Source organism: Miscanthus floridulus, chromosome 1 (assembly GCF_019320115.1).
Source record: "Miscanthus floridulus cultivar M001 chromosome 1, ASM1932011v1, whole genome shotgun sequence".
Lineage (NCBI taxonomy): Eukaryota > Viridiplantae > Streptophyta > Magnoliopsida > Poales > Poaceae > Miscanthus > Miscanthus floridulus.
In genome coordinates, this window is record NC_089580.1 from 21,239,403 (window position 1) to 21,255,720 (window position 16,318).

Sequence of the window (16,318 nt, forward strand, 5' to 3'; positions counted from 1 at the left end):
CTGGGTTTTTAAGTTGGTTTGGCCCCCTCCAGGTTCCGATGTGGGAGTAAACTCGCGTAGCTACAATCTTTCACGTGCTACAGTAACCGAGAACCCTCCATGCTACAGTGCCAGCCCAGCACTACAGTGTTCACGGCCCAACCCACCATCAGACCGGCCCAAGGCCCATTAGTGGGGTCTCACAAATAGCAGCATAGTGCTCGCTCCTTCAGAATCATCTGAGACAGGGAGTGTTTGGCTGGCCTAATAAGTCAGCTTATTTACTGACTTATAAGCCATGGTACAATATTTTTTTTCTTTTAAAAAAATTAGCCATATAAATCAGCACCAACGACTTTTCAACCAGCGGAACACTCCCTGAGAGTGTGAGTGTGTGACCCGGGCAGGGGAAGAGTTCAGAAGTTCTAGCTCGGCTAGAGTGCGCGGACAAATGGAGCTCTCTGTCTGCAAGGCGCTGGTGCTCACGGCCCTCGTCGTCTCCTCGTCACGCCTTCTGCACTGGCCGATCGGATGCTCCGCGGGAAGCTCGGCAGGGTCCCCGGGACAACTGGCGCTTCCTCCCCCGGACGCGGGAGACGGAGGAGAAGGCAAGCAGCCCGGCCAGGAGCTCCCGTTTCTGGGCCGGGGCGTGCGCGCGTGCTTCCCAGCAGGTGCGGTGGGGAGATTCCACCAAGCGATGCTGGTGGTATTGCTAGCTCGCGGCGGAGGCAGGATGGCTGTCGGCCGCTGGCGTTCGAGTCGCGGGCGCGTGTGACGGTGTTAGCAACTGTGCGCCGCGGGTCGCTGGGCGTGGCTGAGACAGAGGCTTGTTTCTCAAACTCCGTCCCCTGCCCGAGCTGGCGGACCGTCGAAGCTTGCAAGATGCCGGCAGAGTGGCGTACCGCTGCCTGCTGCCAAAGTCGTAGACATATATGCAAATCTTTGTATTCTGTGTAATTCCAGTCTCAATGGGATGCTGGAGGGGTTATAAGGACATTAAATGGAGTGACATGTAAAAAAAAACTATTATTTTGCATGTATAGGGGTGTTTGGTTTTTATTCATAAAGTTTAGTCGCTATCGTATAGGACGTTTAGACATTAATTTACAATATTAAATATAGATTAATTACAAAACTAATTTTACAAATTGAAACTAATTTACGAGACGAATCTATTAAGCCTAATTAATCTATGATTTGATAATGTGGTGCTACAGTAAACACATGATAATTATAGATTGCTTAGGTTTAATAGATTCGTCTCGCAAATTAGTTATGACTTCCGTAATTAGTTTTATGATCAAACACCCGATGTAACACCCAATGTGATACCCGATGTGACACATTCTAAACTTTAGTCCTGGATACAGAGACTTTCCCTCCTAAAGTTTAGTCTATGTCATATCGAATGTTTGACACTAATTTAGAGTATTAAACATAGACTAATTACAAAACTAATTGTACAGATTAATACTAATTTGTGAGACGAATCTATTAAGTCTAATTAGTTCATGATTTTATAATGTTGTGCTACAGTAAACATATGTTAATGATGAATTAATTAGACTTAGTAGATTCGTCTTGTGAATCAATCACGACTTCTGTAATTAGTTTTATAATTAGCATCAAAGATCTGATGCGATACGATACCTCTTCCAACTTTTAGTTCCTGGATCGAACACCCCTAGAGTTTATGGGCACAAAACGATTCAGCATTGTTTCCTAAGTCTCGGAAAACGGACGAAACCTGCACTGAGACGGTTCCTCTCGTTTCATCCGATCAGTTGTGGCTAGTTGCGGCAACGAACTCCTCGCGCGCTTGCCGTCCCGTAGACTCGGCGAAAAATCGATCCATCTCCGGAGGCACGAACTCCTCGCGCGCTCGTCGCCCCGTAGGCACGCTTTGTCCTGCGGCGGAGGACACCTCACCGGCAGCCAGAGCTGCTCAGCTCGGCGTCCAGTCGCACGCGCCTAGCAGTGCTTCGGCCTCCCTCACGCCGTCCTGCAATCCCGCCAGCAGCAGCGCCGTCCCTCATGCTGATTTCCGCTTTCCGCCGCCCGCCGCTCGCCGCTCGTACGCAAGAGAAAGGGAGCAGATTGATGGATGAGGACGGAACCGCTCACCGCTCGTACGCGAGAGAAAGGGAGCGTATGGATGGGGGATATTTATATATTTGCCACCCTTACGATTGGCTTCTATGGACTTACCAGCTTTAAAACGGCAATTATAGATTTGCCACCCAAATCACGATGGTGCTATAGATTTATCTGTTTTAACGTCGTGGCAGTACACCTCAGGTGCCACGGTGGATTGACTTAGGAAAAAGACCTCCCTGTCCTCCACTCTAGACGTTTCTCCCCGGGGTTAGCTACTAAAGCAAATTTGACCTGAGATTTTGTTGCTTGCAGCGACGACGCGCCGGGCTGCTCGCTGCTCTCAAGGAGATGAAGGACGGATTGGATCTCGTCAGGGGCAGGGTCGAGGCCATCACCCGGAAGGTAATCTACTCATGTCTTCCCCTTCCAAGCTTTCGTCCCCTCTCCCAATTTCTTTAACTGGGAATTGGGTATACGATGGGAGAATGAATTATGGTTCGCTGTCCTCGCGTTTGTATAGGTCAAGGAGAACCATCTTCTAGGCTTGATCGGTATGTTGAAGTGCTACATCAGTGTGGGTCAAGGCTAATGCCTCTTCCTCTTCTTGCTGCTCTTCAAGTGCTTCTTTCGGTTTCCGCTCTTGCCATGCGACTTGCTTGAACCGCCATCATCTTCCTTGTCACCGCCGATTAGCATGTTCATCCCAAGGTCGAAACCATCTGTTAAGCCTCCTAGCCTGTTGCCAGAATCAGATATCAGTTGGGGGTGTAATTTGGATGCTAAGACAAGCTGAAAATCCCAGGGCAAACCGAGCGCTGAATAATACGTGTAGCTGACCAAAGTCAATTGTGTATTTACACAGGAAATAAGCAGCAGCAAAAGATCAACCATCTGAACATACCCATGAAGTTGTCTCCTTATGCGCTTCTCGATCTGCTTATCACGTTTGGTTACAGGAGCTCGAGTGAACAACTCCGCTTCCTGCTTCTCTTGCTCCTCTCTCTGTCGCATATACCTCCCAAATTCCCTGCTTTCATCGCCCACTGTTTCCTTCCACTGTAAATTCCAGAAATATTATTTAGCATGATAATAAACAGCACATAGGTTACTCTGTATCCAAGACAGCCTGCTAATAAATTCAGAGCAAAAGTTAAGCAAACCTCTTCAGGTCTGTCCGCAGCATCATCGATCATTTCTTTAATATAAGGATTTTCTATTGCCACTCGGGCTATTGCTTTATCTCTCCTTGAATCTTTTTTACGACGCTTCTCTTCATCATCCACACTAGTGGGCATAAATTTCGGCGGACGGTAAACACCATCAGTATCCTGAAACAAAGTGGTTATACTTATACATCAGAACAGCAGAAGGTATAGACTGATATGCCACGTGAACTGAGAAACAAACCTCACTGCTAGAGCAAATGGTGAGTTTGAATGATAGGTATTAATGACAATTTTTGCATTTAGCACTTACACAGAATATGCAAAATATAAAAAGAACAAAAAACTATTTTAAATGGGAGAAATGCACATTTCAAACACGATGCTAAAAGTGGATTCCTAAAGGGACAGGAAGAATTAATGTCAGTATCAGATTCAGCACTATAGGGATGCCAACTAAAATTCTTGAGATGAGAAGGGATGTTGATTTATTATTGCCAATGACAATTATATTACAAAGGACATGCTGTAGTAGCCGGAAAGGTGGGAAAATCTGTTCATGTGAATGGCATTGCACTTATTGAAATTTGGGCTAAACCAACTGCTATGTTCCAATATTGTAGGTGCAGACAAGTTATTAATTAATATAGTCCTTTCACAAAGTAATGTTTGTGTAGGAGGTTCAAGCATGCACAAAAGGAAGCATCTGGCATCCCTTTTAGCAATGTAACAAGTGCATAGAATCAGTAAGGAAGTGAAAAGCATCACCTGCCCATCAGGACCAGGCTTTGTGTCCATCATATCTGGGTTTGGCCTAAGTTTCAGGAGGTCTTCCTCATCGGAATGCTCGTCCTTCCCCTTCGCCTCTGCATTTCCTGTCTTCTCTCGAGCAGTTGCATTGTCAGCAGCATTGGTGAGTTTCTGGATTTGGTACTCGGCCTTCTTGTCAATCGGACGAATCTACCGCACCAAATTCAACAGAAAGCCATCACTTAGTTAAGCAGCTACATCAAGGCTGGAAAATGAACAATCAGCATCGAAAGCACAAGCAAACCTTCTCCAGAAACAGCCTGATCTCGACAAAATCTCAGGTCAAATTTGCTTTAGTAGCTAACCCCGGGGAGAAACATCTAGAGTGGAGGATAGGGAGGTCTTTTTCCTAAGCCAATCCACCGTGGCACCTGAGGTGTACTGCCACGACGTTAAAACGGGCAAATCTGTAGCACTATCGTGATTTGGGTGGCAAATCTATAATTGTCGTTCTAAAGCTGGCAAGTTCATAGGAGCCAATGGTAAGGGTGGCAAATATATAAATATCCCTATGGATGGATAAGGACGGAAGGTAGACGTATATACTAATATTTTTTGTCCAAAGAGAAAAATACTAACATCATATAGTGAAATTTAAGAGATACAAATATAAAATATTATTTAAAAAAGAGATACAAATATAAAATAGCTACATAGTTCACATATGACACAATTGATCACAATATTTTACAACAATTGAATGTTGCAAGTAGCCTGTGAAACAGTGAAATAAAACTGTGCACCGAGAGAGTCTATTTCATTGGCATTTACCAATGTTGTCCCATCTTGAAAACAGTAGGATGAAATCTTCCACTAAGACTGGCCTAAAAAATTTAAACCAAAATTATATTGCCCAAAAATGCACTACTGGTCTTTGAACTTGGTTCATGGTACCATCTATGATCAACAAAGTCCCGAAATGCACATTCATTTCTCTTAAATTTGCTAATCATGTCAGTTGAGGCTTAAATCACTAAAACTTGAGTTAATCCCTCTATATGGCGCGCTAACTGCATGGTGACATGACACCAAAACATGGGGTCCATATGCTGATCTCATCTTAGGCATAGCGGCCCCATATTTCGGTATCATATCATCGTCCAATTAGGGTGCCTTGCACGCGGATTAACTCAAGTTTTAGTGATTTAGACCTCACATGACATAACTAGTAAGTTTAGGGATCTACATGTGTTTGAAAGTTTAAAGCTAAATTTTGGATCAGTTTTTTTATTTGTTGTTCAAATTTAATACTCCACATATTCCAAATTATAAGATATTTTAGCTTTTTCTAGATACATCTAGACGTAGGCCTTGTTCGTTTCACTGAAATTTGGCTGCTGTTGATGATGATGATTTATTGTGTGAAGAAAACGTTTTTTCTTCACTGAAAAGTACTGCTGAAAAATAGGACGATAATGTATATCTCTTATAATTTAAAATGGAGGGAGTATTTATTTACGTTATGCATTCACATTATCACGTATGCATAAATTTTAGCTTTACTTTAGCATATTTGGCCACAAACCTAACGCACTCAAAAATCTTAAGGGGGCAGTCATCATCAAATCACTAACTACACCTGAGAGTAAAATCTATCAGCAGTCCTTAATTTTGGGATTAGGAAGCGGCGTCGATCATGCCCTTAGGCCCTGTTCGGTTGGCCTGTGGCTTTTGGAAAAACTGGTGTGAACTGTGGGTTATGGAAAAGCAGCTATGAGAAAAGCAGAAAAACGTTTGGTTAGAGTAGCTGTGAAATTGTAAGGTGTGTAAGAAATCCCTGTAAAGCCCCAGAAAACCAGGGGTCTGTTTATTTCCAAATTGCTCGTAACAAAATTATTTGTTCACGAATTCGCATGTAAATGACTATCTTAGAAAAAAATAAATTTTCTAAGTTTTAGGATTTTTCTACGATTTTCTACCCATTTTAGAAGTTTTAAGCCTATTTATGCATATACATACAAAAGAAAAAGATACTAGAAAAAGAAAAACATAGTTGCACTCGGAACCCTAGAGATTTCACAAATCAACCCATAGCCTAGAGGTACTGTGCGATACTGTTCATTTGGGCCATGGATTTCGCATCTGGAACCCTGCAAAAGTTTCCGATCCTTTTTCGACCTTCTTCAATCTACGAACGGGATAGGCCGGCTCGATTCGGCGGCCGTGGTGGGTAGCCGGCGGCGCCGAGGCTTGCCCCAGCTTGCGCGCACCTGTAGAGGGGCGAGAACCACCAGCAGCTGTACCTACGCGTCCATGGCAGAGAACGAGAGGGAGAGACAAAGGAGAACGCTCAGCTTCCGGCTGCGCCGCCGCGGTCGAGCTCCTGCGCGCCCCCGCGTCCTCCGGCTGCGCGCCCGCGGCAGTGCTCCCGCGTTTAGCCGAGCCAGAGCAGGAGCAGAGGCCCGCGACGGCCATCCCGAGCAGAGCAGATGTGCCGCCGCCGCCTGGAGCAGACGCGCCGCCGCCTGGAGCGCGGCCACGGCCTGGAGCTTGGGGTACCTCGCGCAGTCGCCATGGGTCCTCGTCGGCCGTCGGGGATAGGGCAGGGGGTCGCCGGGCGTCGGGGATGGGCGAGGGTTGCTTGGGGGAGAAGAGCTCGCGTGGCCGGCGTGGGGAAGAAAAGGTGGCGGACGGGAAACAATCGAAACAAAACGAAGCGGTACTTACGTATAGGTAATTTCAAAGAGACTTTTACACGTGTGTCATTAAAAAAGTTTAAAATTACGAGTAGGTTATCAAAAAAAGTTTACCGTACACATATGTCACCGTTCTGAACTTCTTTGCTCTTCAAGCCATTCCATACGCTTTTCTACTTAACGGTGTAGGTGAAATAACCATTTTATCCTATGATGGGGTCCGTTTGTTAGCTACCCAAAATCTTCTTTTCTATCTCTTTCTCTTGCGCCTCCGTTCCGCGCCCGGGCGAGGTGCAGGCGTGCCTCCCGCGCCGCCGTGGCCAAGAAGAAGGAGATGGCAGGGATGGACAGGGTGAGCAAAGGGGAGCTGCAGCAGCCGAGGGCGGAGCTCCCCCGCACATACCGACACGAGCCCCGACGGCGACGGTGAAGGGTCGAGATGGCGACTAGAGGGGGTGAATAATCTTTTCTAAAACTTAATCGCGTCGGCTAATCGATACAAATGCGGAATTAAAACTATCGGTCTAGCCAAGACTATACCTCACTATATATGTTCACTAGCACCTTGCAAAGATAACAATTATGCAACAAAGGTGCCAGGTTAGTTAGAGCTCTCCTAAACAATTCTAGGAGCAAGGTTACACAAACCTATGCCACTAGTATTTTAAGCAACAAGAGAGCTCCTACACATGCTAGTAAGCAAAAGCACAAAGCTAACAAAGCTCACTAGCAATGCTCAATAACAAGGCAACCAATGCCTAATTAGAGAGCGCAAATACTTAGCTACATAAACTAAGCAATGTGACTAACAAGGTTACTAAAACCAAATTAGCCACGCAAGGGAGCTACTTCTATGCTACACAAGCAAGAAGGTAATTAGCAAGCTACACAAGCTATCAAATTACAAGAGCAACTACACAAGCTTAATATGTATAAAAGTAATTGCAAGCTTGTGTAATGGGGATGCAAACCAACGGGAAGAACAAGGTTGACACGATGATTTTTCTCCCGAGGTTCACGTGTTTGCCAACACGCTAGTCCCCGTTGTGTCGACCGCTCACTTGGTGGTTCGACGGCTAATTAGCATCACCCGCTAAGCCCGCACGTCGGACGCCGCAAGAACCTACCCCTTGAGTGAGGGTAGCTCAATGACACGCTTTACTAGAATTGCTCTTCGCGGCTCCCGCGGGGCGAGCACAATGCCCCTCACAAGCACTTCTCCAGAGCACCGCATAAGCTTCTTACGGGCTTCGACGGAGACCACCACCAAGCCGTCTAGGAGGTGGCAACCTCCAAAAGTAACAAGCACCACCGGCTTACAACTCGATCACCTAGTGCCACTCGATGCAACCTCACGATGTAATCGCACTAGAATCGCTCACTCACACAATCGAATGATCACTATCAAGTATATGTGCGATGGAGGGCTCCCAAGCACTCACAAGCATGGACACTAAGTCCCCTTAGGTGCTCCTGCCCAGCCATGGCCGAAGGCCACTTCTATTTATAGCCCCAAGGGCTAAACTAGCCGTTACCCCTTCACTGGGTAAAAATCGGGCCGACCGGACGCTCTGGTCGTGTTGACCGGACGCTGGACCTCAGCGTCCGGTCGCCCACAGACGGCCACGTGTCCCGATTCCAACGGTCACTTGACCTGACCGGACGCAGCAGCTTCAACTGACCGGACGTAGAATCCTCAGCGTCCGGTCGTTTCCAGTAAGCTCCCCGAGGCGTATTTCTTCGACCGGACGCGTCCGGTCCACCTTGACCGGACACAGGCCAGCGTTCGGTGCAATACCCTCGGTACTGTGCAGACCCGTCAGTTTGACCGGACGCACCCTGCCAGCGTCCGGTGCTTCTAGACCCAGCGTCCGGTCAGTTGACCGACGCCAGCGTCTACGCGATCAACTCGTTTTCACTTCTAACTTCTTCACCCTTGCTCTAATGTGCCAACCACAATAATTTGCATCCGGCGCAATAGAAAATAGGCATTCCATTTTTCCGAAAGCGCCGAATCCCGTCGAGCTCAACCCTGCAAACACCACCTCCTTTGTAAATGTGCCAACACCACCAAGTCTACACCATAATGTGTATGTGTGTTAGCTTTTCACAATCATTTCTCAAAGGATGTTAGCCACTCAACTTGCCACGCCACTCGATCCTAGCGACGATGCAAAGTTAGATCACTCGAGTGACACTAGATGACCGATATGCAAACAAGTTTGCCCCTCTTGATAGTACGTTCATCTATCCTAAACCCGGTCATAAACTTCTCTACACACCTATGACCGATGAAATGAAATGCCCTAGGTTATACCTTTGCCTTGTGCATTCCATTCTATCTCCTCCAATGTCGATGCAACACATGCACCAACACGATCAACAATGATATGATCCACTTCATATCATCACGTGATCATATTGGTTCATCGATCTTGACTTTACTTGCTCTTCACCGTTGCCATCGTCCATCGGCGCCAAGTCTTGCTCAAGCTTCACCGCCACGCGGTCCATCACTCCAAAGCCTTCGACTTGCCCTTCACGCTTGCAACCGGTCCATCAAGTCAAGTCTTGTCTTGATCTTCTCCACCCTGATCAAATGACTCAATGTCATGTCTCATGTACAATAAGCTCCTTCGTCATCACATGTGTGAGCTTTGCAACATCTCCAAGCCATTTTCACCTCCATGGCATATGTTGCTCACACACATGTACCTGTGGACTAATCACCTGTGTATCTCACATAAACACAATTAGTCCACCTAAGTTGTCACTCAATTACCAAAACCAAACAAGGACCTTTCAGACGGCGAGGGCCCCAGTGTGCAGGGAGGTGGCCTCGTCCCCAACGGCGGTGGCGAGAGCCAGGAGGCGGCGCGCGTGGAGCTGTCGCAGTCGGTCCTCGCTGTGGATCTGCCGCAGCGCGCGTGGAGGTGACGCGAGGAGGTGAGCTCCGGCCGCCGCGGGTGCGCGCGGGCGAGCTCGGCCCCGGCCGCCGCGGGCGAGTTCCGCCCCGGCCAGCCGCCGCGGGCGCGGGCGCGGGCGAGCTCCGCCGGTGGCGCGCGCGGAGAAGATAGATGATGTCGAGTTTGAGAGAGAGATGATAGGGATGAGAGGGGTATTATGGACGTTTTGACTGACCTGACCCACTTGTCAGTACTCTCAAACGATGAAAAACGAACGGAATGCAGATGGAATGGCTCGGAGAGCAAAGAAGTTCAGAACGGTGGCATATGTGTGCGGTCAACTTTTTTAATGGCCTGTGTGTAATTACAAATTTTTTTAATGGCACACATGTAAAAGCCTCAATTTCAAAACCCAAAAGCAACCGCAAGCGGGGAGAAAGCTGCTTTCAGTTTTATACTAAGGGCCTGTTTGTTTCCGCTCATAAGCGCGTTGGCGACCGAGATGTGCGGAAAACGTGAGATAATCCCGCCGAACGGTCTACGGCGCTCGCGCGTTTCGCAGCAGAAAATGAATGTGGCTCGGCGATTCCCAAAACACGGCCTCGGAGCCACGTTCGCTCAAACGCGAACGCGCGATACGACATCGCGGAAACAAACAGGCCTTAAGACAAAAGCTGCTTTTGACTAAATCAGCCGTGGCTTTTGGGTCTTTGGTTGGCTTTTAACTTTTACAAAAACAAAAGCAGGTTGAAAAGTCCAACCAAACCTTAGATTCATGAAATGAGCTCTTCCATTCATACACGAAGGATTATTGTGATGCTTTGAACTCTTTGATCCACTCGGTGTCTCGATATGTAAAACGTAAATCGTATGCCGGTGCTACCGTGCTAGTAGCTCCATGTGTTCTGGTCCTTTTAAGGCTCATTTGGATCACATGAATTATATAGGAATTTCACCAGAATCTATCCATTTTTCACATGAAAAATGTAGGAACGGAAAAAAAAATCGGATTCCAGAGGGGCTAACTTTGATGGTTAATTTAGGGCGGGCGGCACATGAACTTTTGCAGCCATTGCTGGCCAGTTTGAAGCAGGATCCCCCACGTGTGACGGATCAGAGACGACAGGCCGAACTATCGCTTTTGGTCTGAAAAAAGACTGAAATTAATGTCGGTTCTTTAGCAGGCAAACACGGCTGGTGGTTCAGGACGGACGGCTTCTCATCTGAAGACAAAGATTTCATCGTTTGCTAGCTCGCTCCTCGTGCTAGATAAACTACCACCATATCCCTACTCGCAAGCGCATTTTTCATGGAGTTTTCATGCGGGGATTGGACAGCTTTACCAACCGACCACTATGACAATAGTATAGTATTAGTACCCCGGCGCGTGCTGTGCATTCCTCGGCCAAACTGAAAGCGCCCGCTGTAGACGACGATCCTGATCCGAACCTGATGTACATCTGCCCCTTTTTTCAAGGATCTCCAGTTTGTTTGTTTTTTTGTCTGTGCCTGATGAACTCACATTCTGTGCGACGCGGTTTTGGCAATTGCATTGGCAATTCGGCACGCGGTGCCTCCATGCGTTAACCGCCGTACCGACAAGCAGGAGTTGGAGACTGTCCACTTGTCCAGTGTGTCTGTGTCTCGTTACGTGCTGGTCTGATCCTGACCCTGACCCTGAACTCCGATCCTGAAGGACGTACGTGAGCTGTCGGTCGATGAGCAAGTATGGGGTTTTGGTGATTTGCGGAGGTATGAACGGAAACTAAATGGGTCTTACTCCGTAACTTCCAGTAGAATTACAACGTGGGCTTCACTTCTACTCGGCGCTCCTTGCGTCGCTACTTCGCATGCATGAAAGCCCGGGTCTTCGTGCTAGTATAAAATGCTGGCCCACGCACAGCATTTGTGATCATTGTCAAGAGCGGATAGCGCAACCCAAACTCACAATCGCACAGACGTAAAGAACCACCCAACTAGCAGCTGTAATTGCCCGCGAAGATGGCACGCCCCGTGCGCGCGATAGTGCCGTCGATCCTCGTCGTGCTCCTCCTCTTCCAGGCCGCCGACTCCTCAAGGCCGTTGTCCACGGAGGAACGACAGCGACCGAGGGCTGATCCCACGGCCCCTGCTGCTGTCGTCCACCGTGCCGAGCCGCACCACCACCGCGACGCCGCCGAAACCGTAAATGGACGCGTGGCAGTGGAGACGACGGTGGAGGACGACGGAAGCAAGACTACTACCCATGCCGAGGAAGGTGGCGCCGCCGCGGCATTGCAAGCAACGACGACGACATCCGCGCGCGGCAAGCAACTGCAGGGTGATGGCGTCGGGTCGAGGAACGCCGGGAGGCCGGCGGCGGCGGTGCAGGTGCTGCTGCGTTCCAGGTTGGCGCGGCGGTTTCTGGCAGCAAGGGTGGTGGAGGGCGCGGACTCGGCTGCCGGGCCGTCGTGCGGCTCCAGCGACGTGCACAACGGCTGTACCCCGAAGCCGGAGCACTGATATGATAAAAAAAAATCACTGATCGAGCTGGACTTGGATGCATGTCAATTGTCAAACACGGGCAGTCGGTTTGTTGCACGAATTTCATTCGTTTTTTTTTTCGCGCATGGTCCTTAGATTATTTGGTTCCAGTTACTGCTATGCTATACCAGCAAATTGGAAGAGCCGAGAGGAACCATGAATGTTCAAAGTTTCTATTCTGGTTGAGCCTTTTAGGACGTACGGTGTAGCCAATGGCCATCCATTACAAATAATCATATAGAGGTGGTACATTGCATGAGAAAAGATGAAGAAATCACATACTACTCCTGATGACCTGATCTGATAATGAAAAGATTTATATGTTTGCGTGCAACCTGAATAATGCAGTGTTGGCAATTGTTTTATAGTTAAACAAAGTGACGTGAACACACCGGCACCGGCACCGCCACCTTTTCTTTACACAAGAAATCGAGCTACATTTTATTGGATAATTAAGATAGAGGCTCGTTCGCTTGGAGGAATTCTGAGAAATCTGAAGGAATCTAGATGAATCTGCAGGAATTTGTGAGAGAAAAATATTATTCCGGATGAAGAAAAAAAAAACGGATCAAGCCGGATTTAAGGACACACGAACGGGGCCAGAAATTTTACAACCTTGCTGAAGCAAATTACAACTTGAGTGACCACAGCTCAAGCACACTTGACAGTTTGACACTGCACACACCCGCTCTCGAATATTCATGCAGGAAAAGGCTCAGCAACTAGCCTAGGCACTACGCAGCAATGCCCAAACGCGTACCCCTCCCGACTGCAGAGGAAGCAATGGTTCCATCGGGCGTTGCTCCACGCAAGCAGAGCGCTTTTTGGTGTGGGCCCGCGTGCATGTCAGTGGACCGCACGCACTTTTCAATTTTTCATGTGTAGCTCTGGCTCCGGCTCAAGTGCTCAACTCAACATGCTCGGTCCTTGGAAGTGGAGTGGAGCTCGGCTCGTTCATCTCTACCCCCACTGCGTCGCCTCTCTCCTTCGGTCCTTCCGATCCCCTCCCACTGCGCCGTTGCCGCTGCCGCCGCCGCCGCCGCTCCCATCGGACAACGACGAGCATGCAGCGGGTGCCCTATCTATTCCTCCCATCTATCTCGTGCCTACCACCCCCTCTCTCGTCGCATTCGCCGCGCCCGCCCACTCAAACTCCCTCGCTCTGCCACACCGCACGGCAGGCCACCACTTCACGCGCCGTCCTGTGTTGAGCCGCGGATGATGAAGCTCCAGATCTGTGACTCCACTGTCTATTAGCTACCCTGGCGTCTCGGCCTGTTTGGCGGGGCCGTGGCTGATCTGAAAATTGCTTCGGCTCTGTTTTTTCTGAAGGAACATCTCCTAAGGAGCTGAAGTCGTTCTGTAAAATGTTTGGCAAAACGGCTCCTTCACACTAGAGACGTGAACCCACAGCAAGGAGCCACGCGAAACTCGTTTTTAAGACTTCTCCTGCGCAGATAAAAAAATAGCTCCGGCTTTTGACCGGCTCTCCATACGAAGCCCTTTTCAAAATAGACGTTTGACACAACTTCTACAGGAGCTGGAGCTCAAGCCCGGAGGCCTGCCAAAGAGTCTCTAAATGCTCCTTTTGTTTTCCTGCCCGTGCCGTGTGGTGTCGTATGATTTTTGCCTTCTCTTTTATGCATTTGGAATTTGGATAGTTGGTTGGTATAATCCCTTTCTTTTACGAACAACCATCGCTTACAGTACATGGACCTAAAGCAAACACACGGCTGGTTTGGAATGCCAGGGACTATAAAACCCATCGAGGCTCTCATTGTTTTTTAAGTGGGAAAATTTCTATAGCTTAAATGGAGCCAGGCAAAGTATTTCCATAAGTTAATTCCAGAAACTGCTAATCTACCATGTCAGGGTATTTCATGCCTATTCTATTTTTAGATCTGTGGCATGCTAGAATTTGGGGCTGGACTTGAACTTCCAACTCAGTATGATCTGCGAGAAAGATTGCTGAAAGAAGAATATGCAAGAACCAAGAGTTTGCTGCAAGAACGTGAAGCCGAGAAGCGGAAGAATGAGTGCTCTATTATGACTGATGCTGGGTCAGATAGGAAGAGGAGAAGCATAATGAACCTGTGCACTAATTATGCTAAAGAATGGGTTCTCCGTTTGGTTGATGGGGATGTGAATCCATCCATGGGTTTCGTTTATGGAGAACTACTAAAAGCAAAGAGAGAGATCAAAGAGGCCTTCGGCAATAATGAGTCCCGGTTCAAGGAGGTAATTGCTGTTATTGACAAGAAGATGAAAGGAAGACTTGATTCTCCATTGTATTTGACAGTTTATTTGTTGAATCCACACTATAGTTATAGTAACCCATTAATCTTTGACGAGCCCACAATAACAGAAGAATTTATCAGTTGTGTGGAGACTTTTTATTAGGGAAATTTTGCTACAAGATATCCAACTTCATTGGATTTGGCTATTTCACACCGCCAACTTCAATATTTGTCAGGTACCATTATGAAATCGTGGTTGTTTGCTAAAACACACCGCACTTATTAAAATAATCATTTCTCAAATTTGGGAGAGAGAAAGGAGGGAGAATAGACAATTTTGCCCATGGCTCATCTAACTGCAGGTTTTCTTCTATTTCTGCCCCCTTCCTCAAGTCTGGCGACACCATTTCAAGAAGTATGGTGAATGGCCGGCCGACGAGCCTTGCCATGCCTGCCCTCACCCACACCCCTGCGTCTCCCCATCCTTCGCGCCACCCCGCAGTCTCCACCGCTAAGGCCGACGTCGTCTGCGTGCTCTTCTGCACCTACGTACGGCTTCACCGATGACCTACGCCAATCCGCCATTGTCGTCTGCATCCATGCCGGCCAGCGGCGCGAGGGCCTCCTCCCCCGTGGGGCGCAGGTCCAGCTACTGCACCAGCACCACCATCTCTAATTGTGTCAGGCTATCGTCGTCGTCCATGTCGAAGCGCCGAAAGATCTCGCGGAGCTGCTTCGGAGCCGGAGAAGAGGCGGCTGCCGCCGGTTCACTGGTGGTGGGAGTGGGACTGGTCGGCCGCCGCCGGTGCACTGGTGCCAGAAGGGCATACTTAGCGCGTTCCCTAGAGGAGTGGCCAGCCCAGGGGCGGAGCTCCCGGCGGTGCGGCCAGCCCAAGGGCAGTGCTCCCCGGCGGCGCGGCCATCCCAGGGGCAGTGCTCCCCGGCGGCGTGGCCACCCGAAGGGCGGCACTCCCCGGCAGCGCAGCCATCCCAGGGGGCACGCCCTCCCCGGAGGCGCGGCCAGTCCAGGGGCGGAGCTCCCGGCTGCGCGGCCATCCTATGGGCACGCTCCCCAGAGGCGCGGCCAGCCCAGGGGCGGCCCTCCCCGGCGGCGCAGCCATCGTAGGGGCACACCCTCCCCGGAGGCGCGGCCAGCCCAGGGGCGGAGCTCCCCGCCAGCACGGGCAACCCAGGGGCGAGCTCCGCTGCGCCATATCGGCACCATATGAGCGAGAGGAAGAAGATGAGGGCAAACACGTCATTTTCCATAGCTTCTCTCTCTCGGAACCAGCAGAAATTATATTTTAATGGGGGCGGTGTGTTCTAGCAAATGAATCCAATTTCATAATGGTACTCGGCCAATATCGAAGTTGGCGGTGTGCAGCAGCCAATTTCATGTTTTTCGAATGTCCTGTGGCCAAATTTGCCTTTTTATTATCATGATGAGGATAAGCAAGATCAGGCTGCCAACATTGAACTGAAAAAGTTTCAGAATAGAGGACCGTTTAACAAGAAGATTGCAAGGACTTTTGAAAACTTTGATTACAACCCAGGTAGAGGTACTTGTTATTAAAATAAATTTAATTACAACATGGTTGTTTGCTGTTTTCATCTAACAATAAATGGCCACTAACTAATAGAGGTGTTTTTCATTTATTTCAGCATCATGGTGGCGGCTGTATGGAACTGTAACACCAGCTTTACAGAAGATGGCAACAAGGATCCTATCTTTGACATCAAACTCTTCTGGTTGTGAAAGAAATTGGAGCGGGTTTGAAGGGGTTAGTACTTGTCTACCTGAAAATTACAGCAGCATTACAATTAAATTTATAGGTACACACTAAGAAGAGAATAGAGTTACTACAGTCCGCCTGAACAAATTGGTCTATGTTCAATTCAACTCCAAACTAATTAATAAGAAAGAAAAGATAAAGTCAAAGAAGATCAGTGATGTTCTCTTGTCTAAT

At 48.6% G+C, this 16,318-nt stretch overlaps 1 protein-coding gene across 1 annotated transcript; it reads right to left on the minus strand.

Moving 5' to 3' along the window:
* Positions 1-2,371: 2,371 nt before the first annotated feature.
* Positions 2,372-6,464, minus strand: LOC136453106 (uncharacterized). The gene is made up of 6 exons (XM_066453682.1): positions 6,260-6,464; positions 4,294-4,325; positions 4,008-4,199; positions 3,237-3,404; positions 2,978-3,132; positions 2,372-2,812 (listed from the first exon to the last, which is right to left on the minus strand). Exons 1-6 carry the CDS (start codon positions 6,462-6,464, stop codon positions 2,662-2,664), a joined length of 903 nt encoding a protein of 300 aa, XP_066309779.1. The 3' UTR covers positions 2,372-2,661.
* Positions 6,465-16,318: the final 9,854 nt, after the last annotated feature.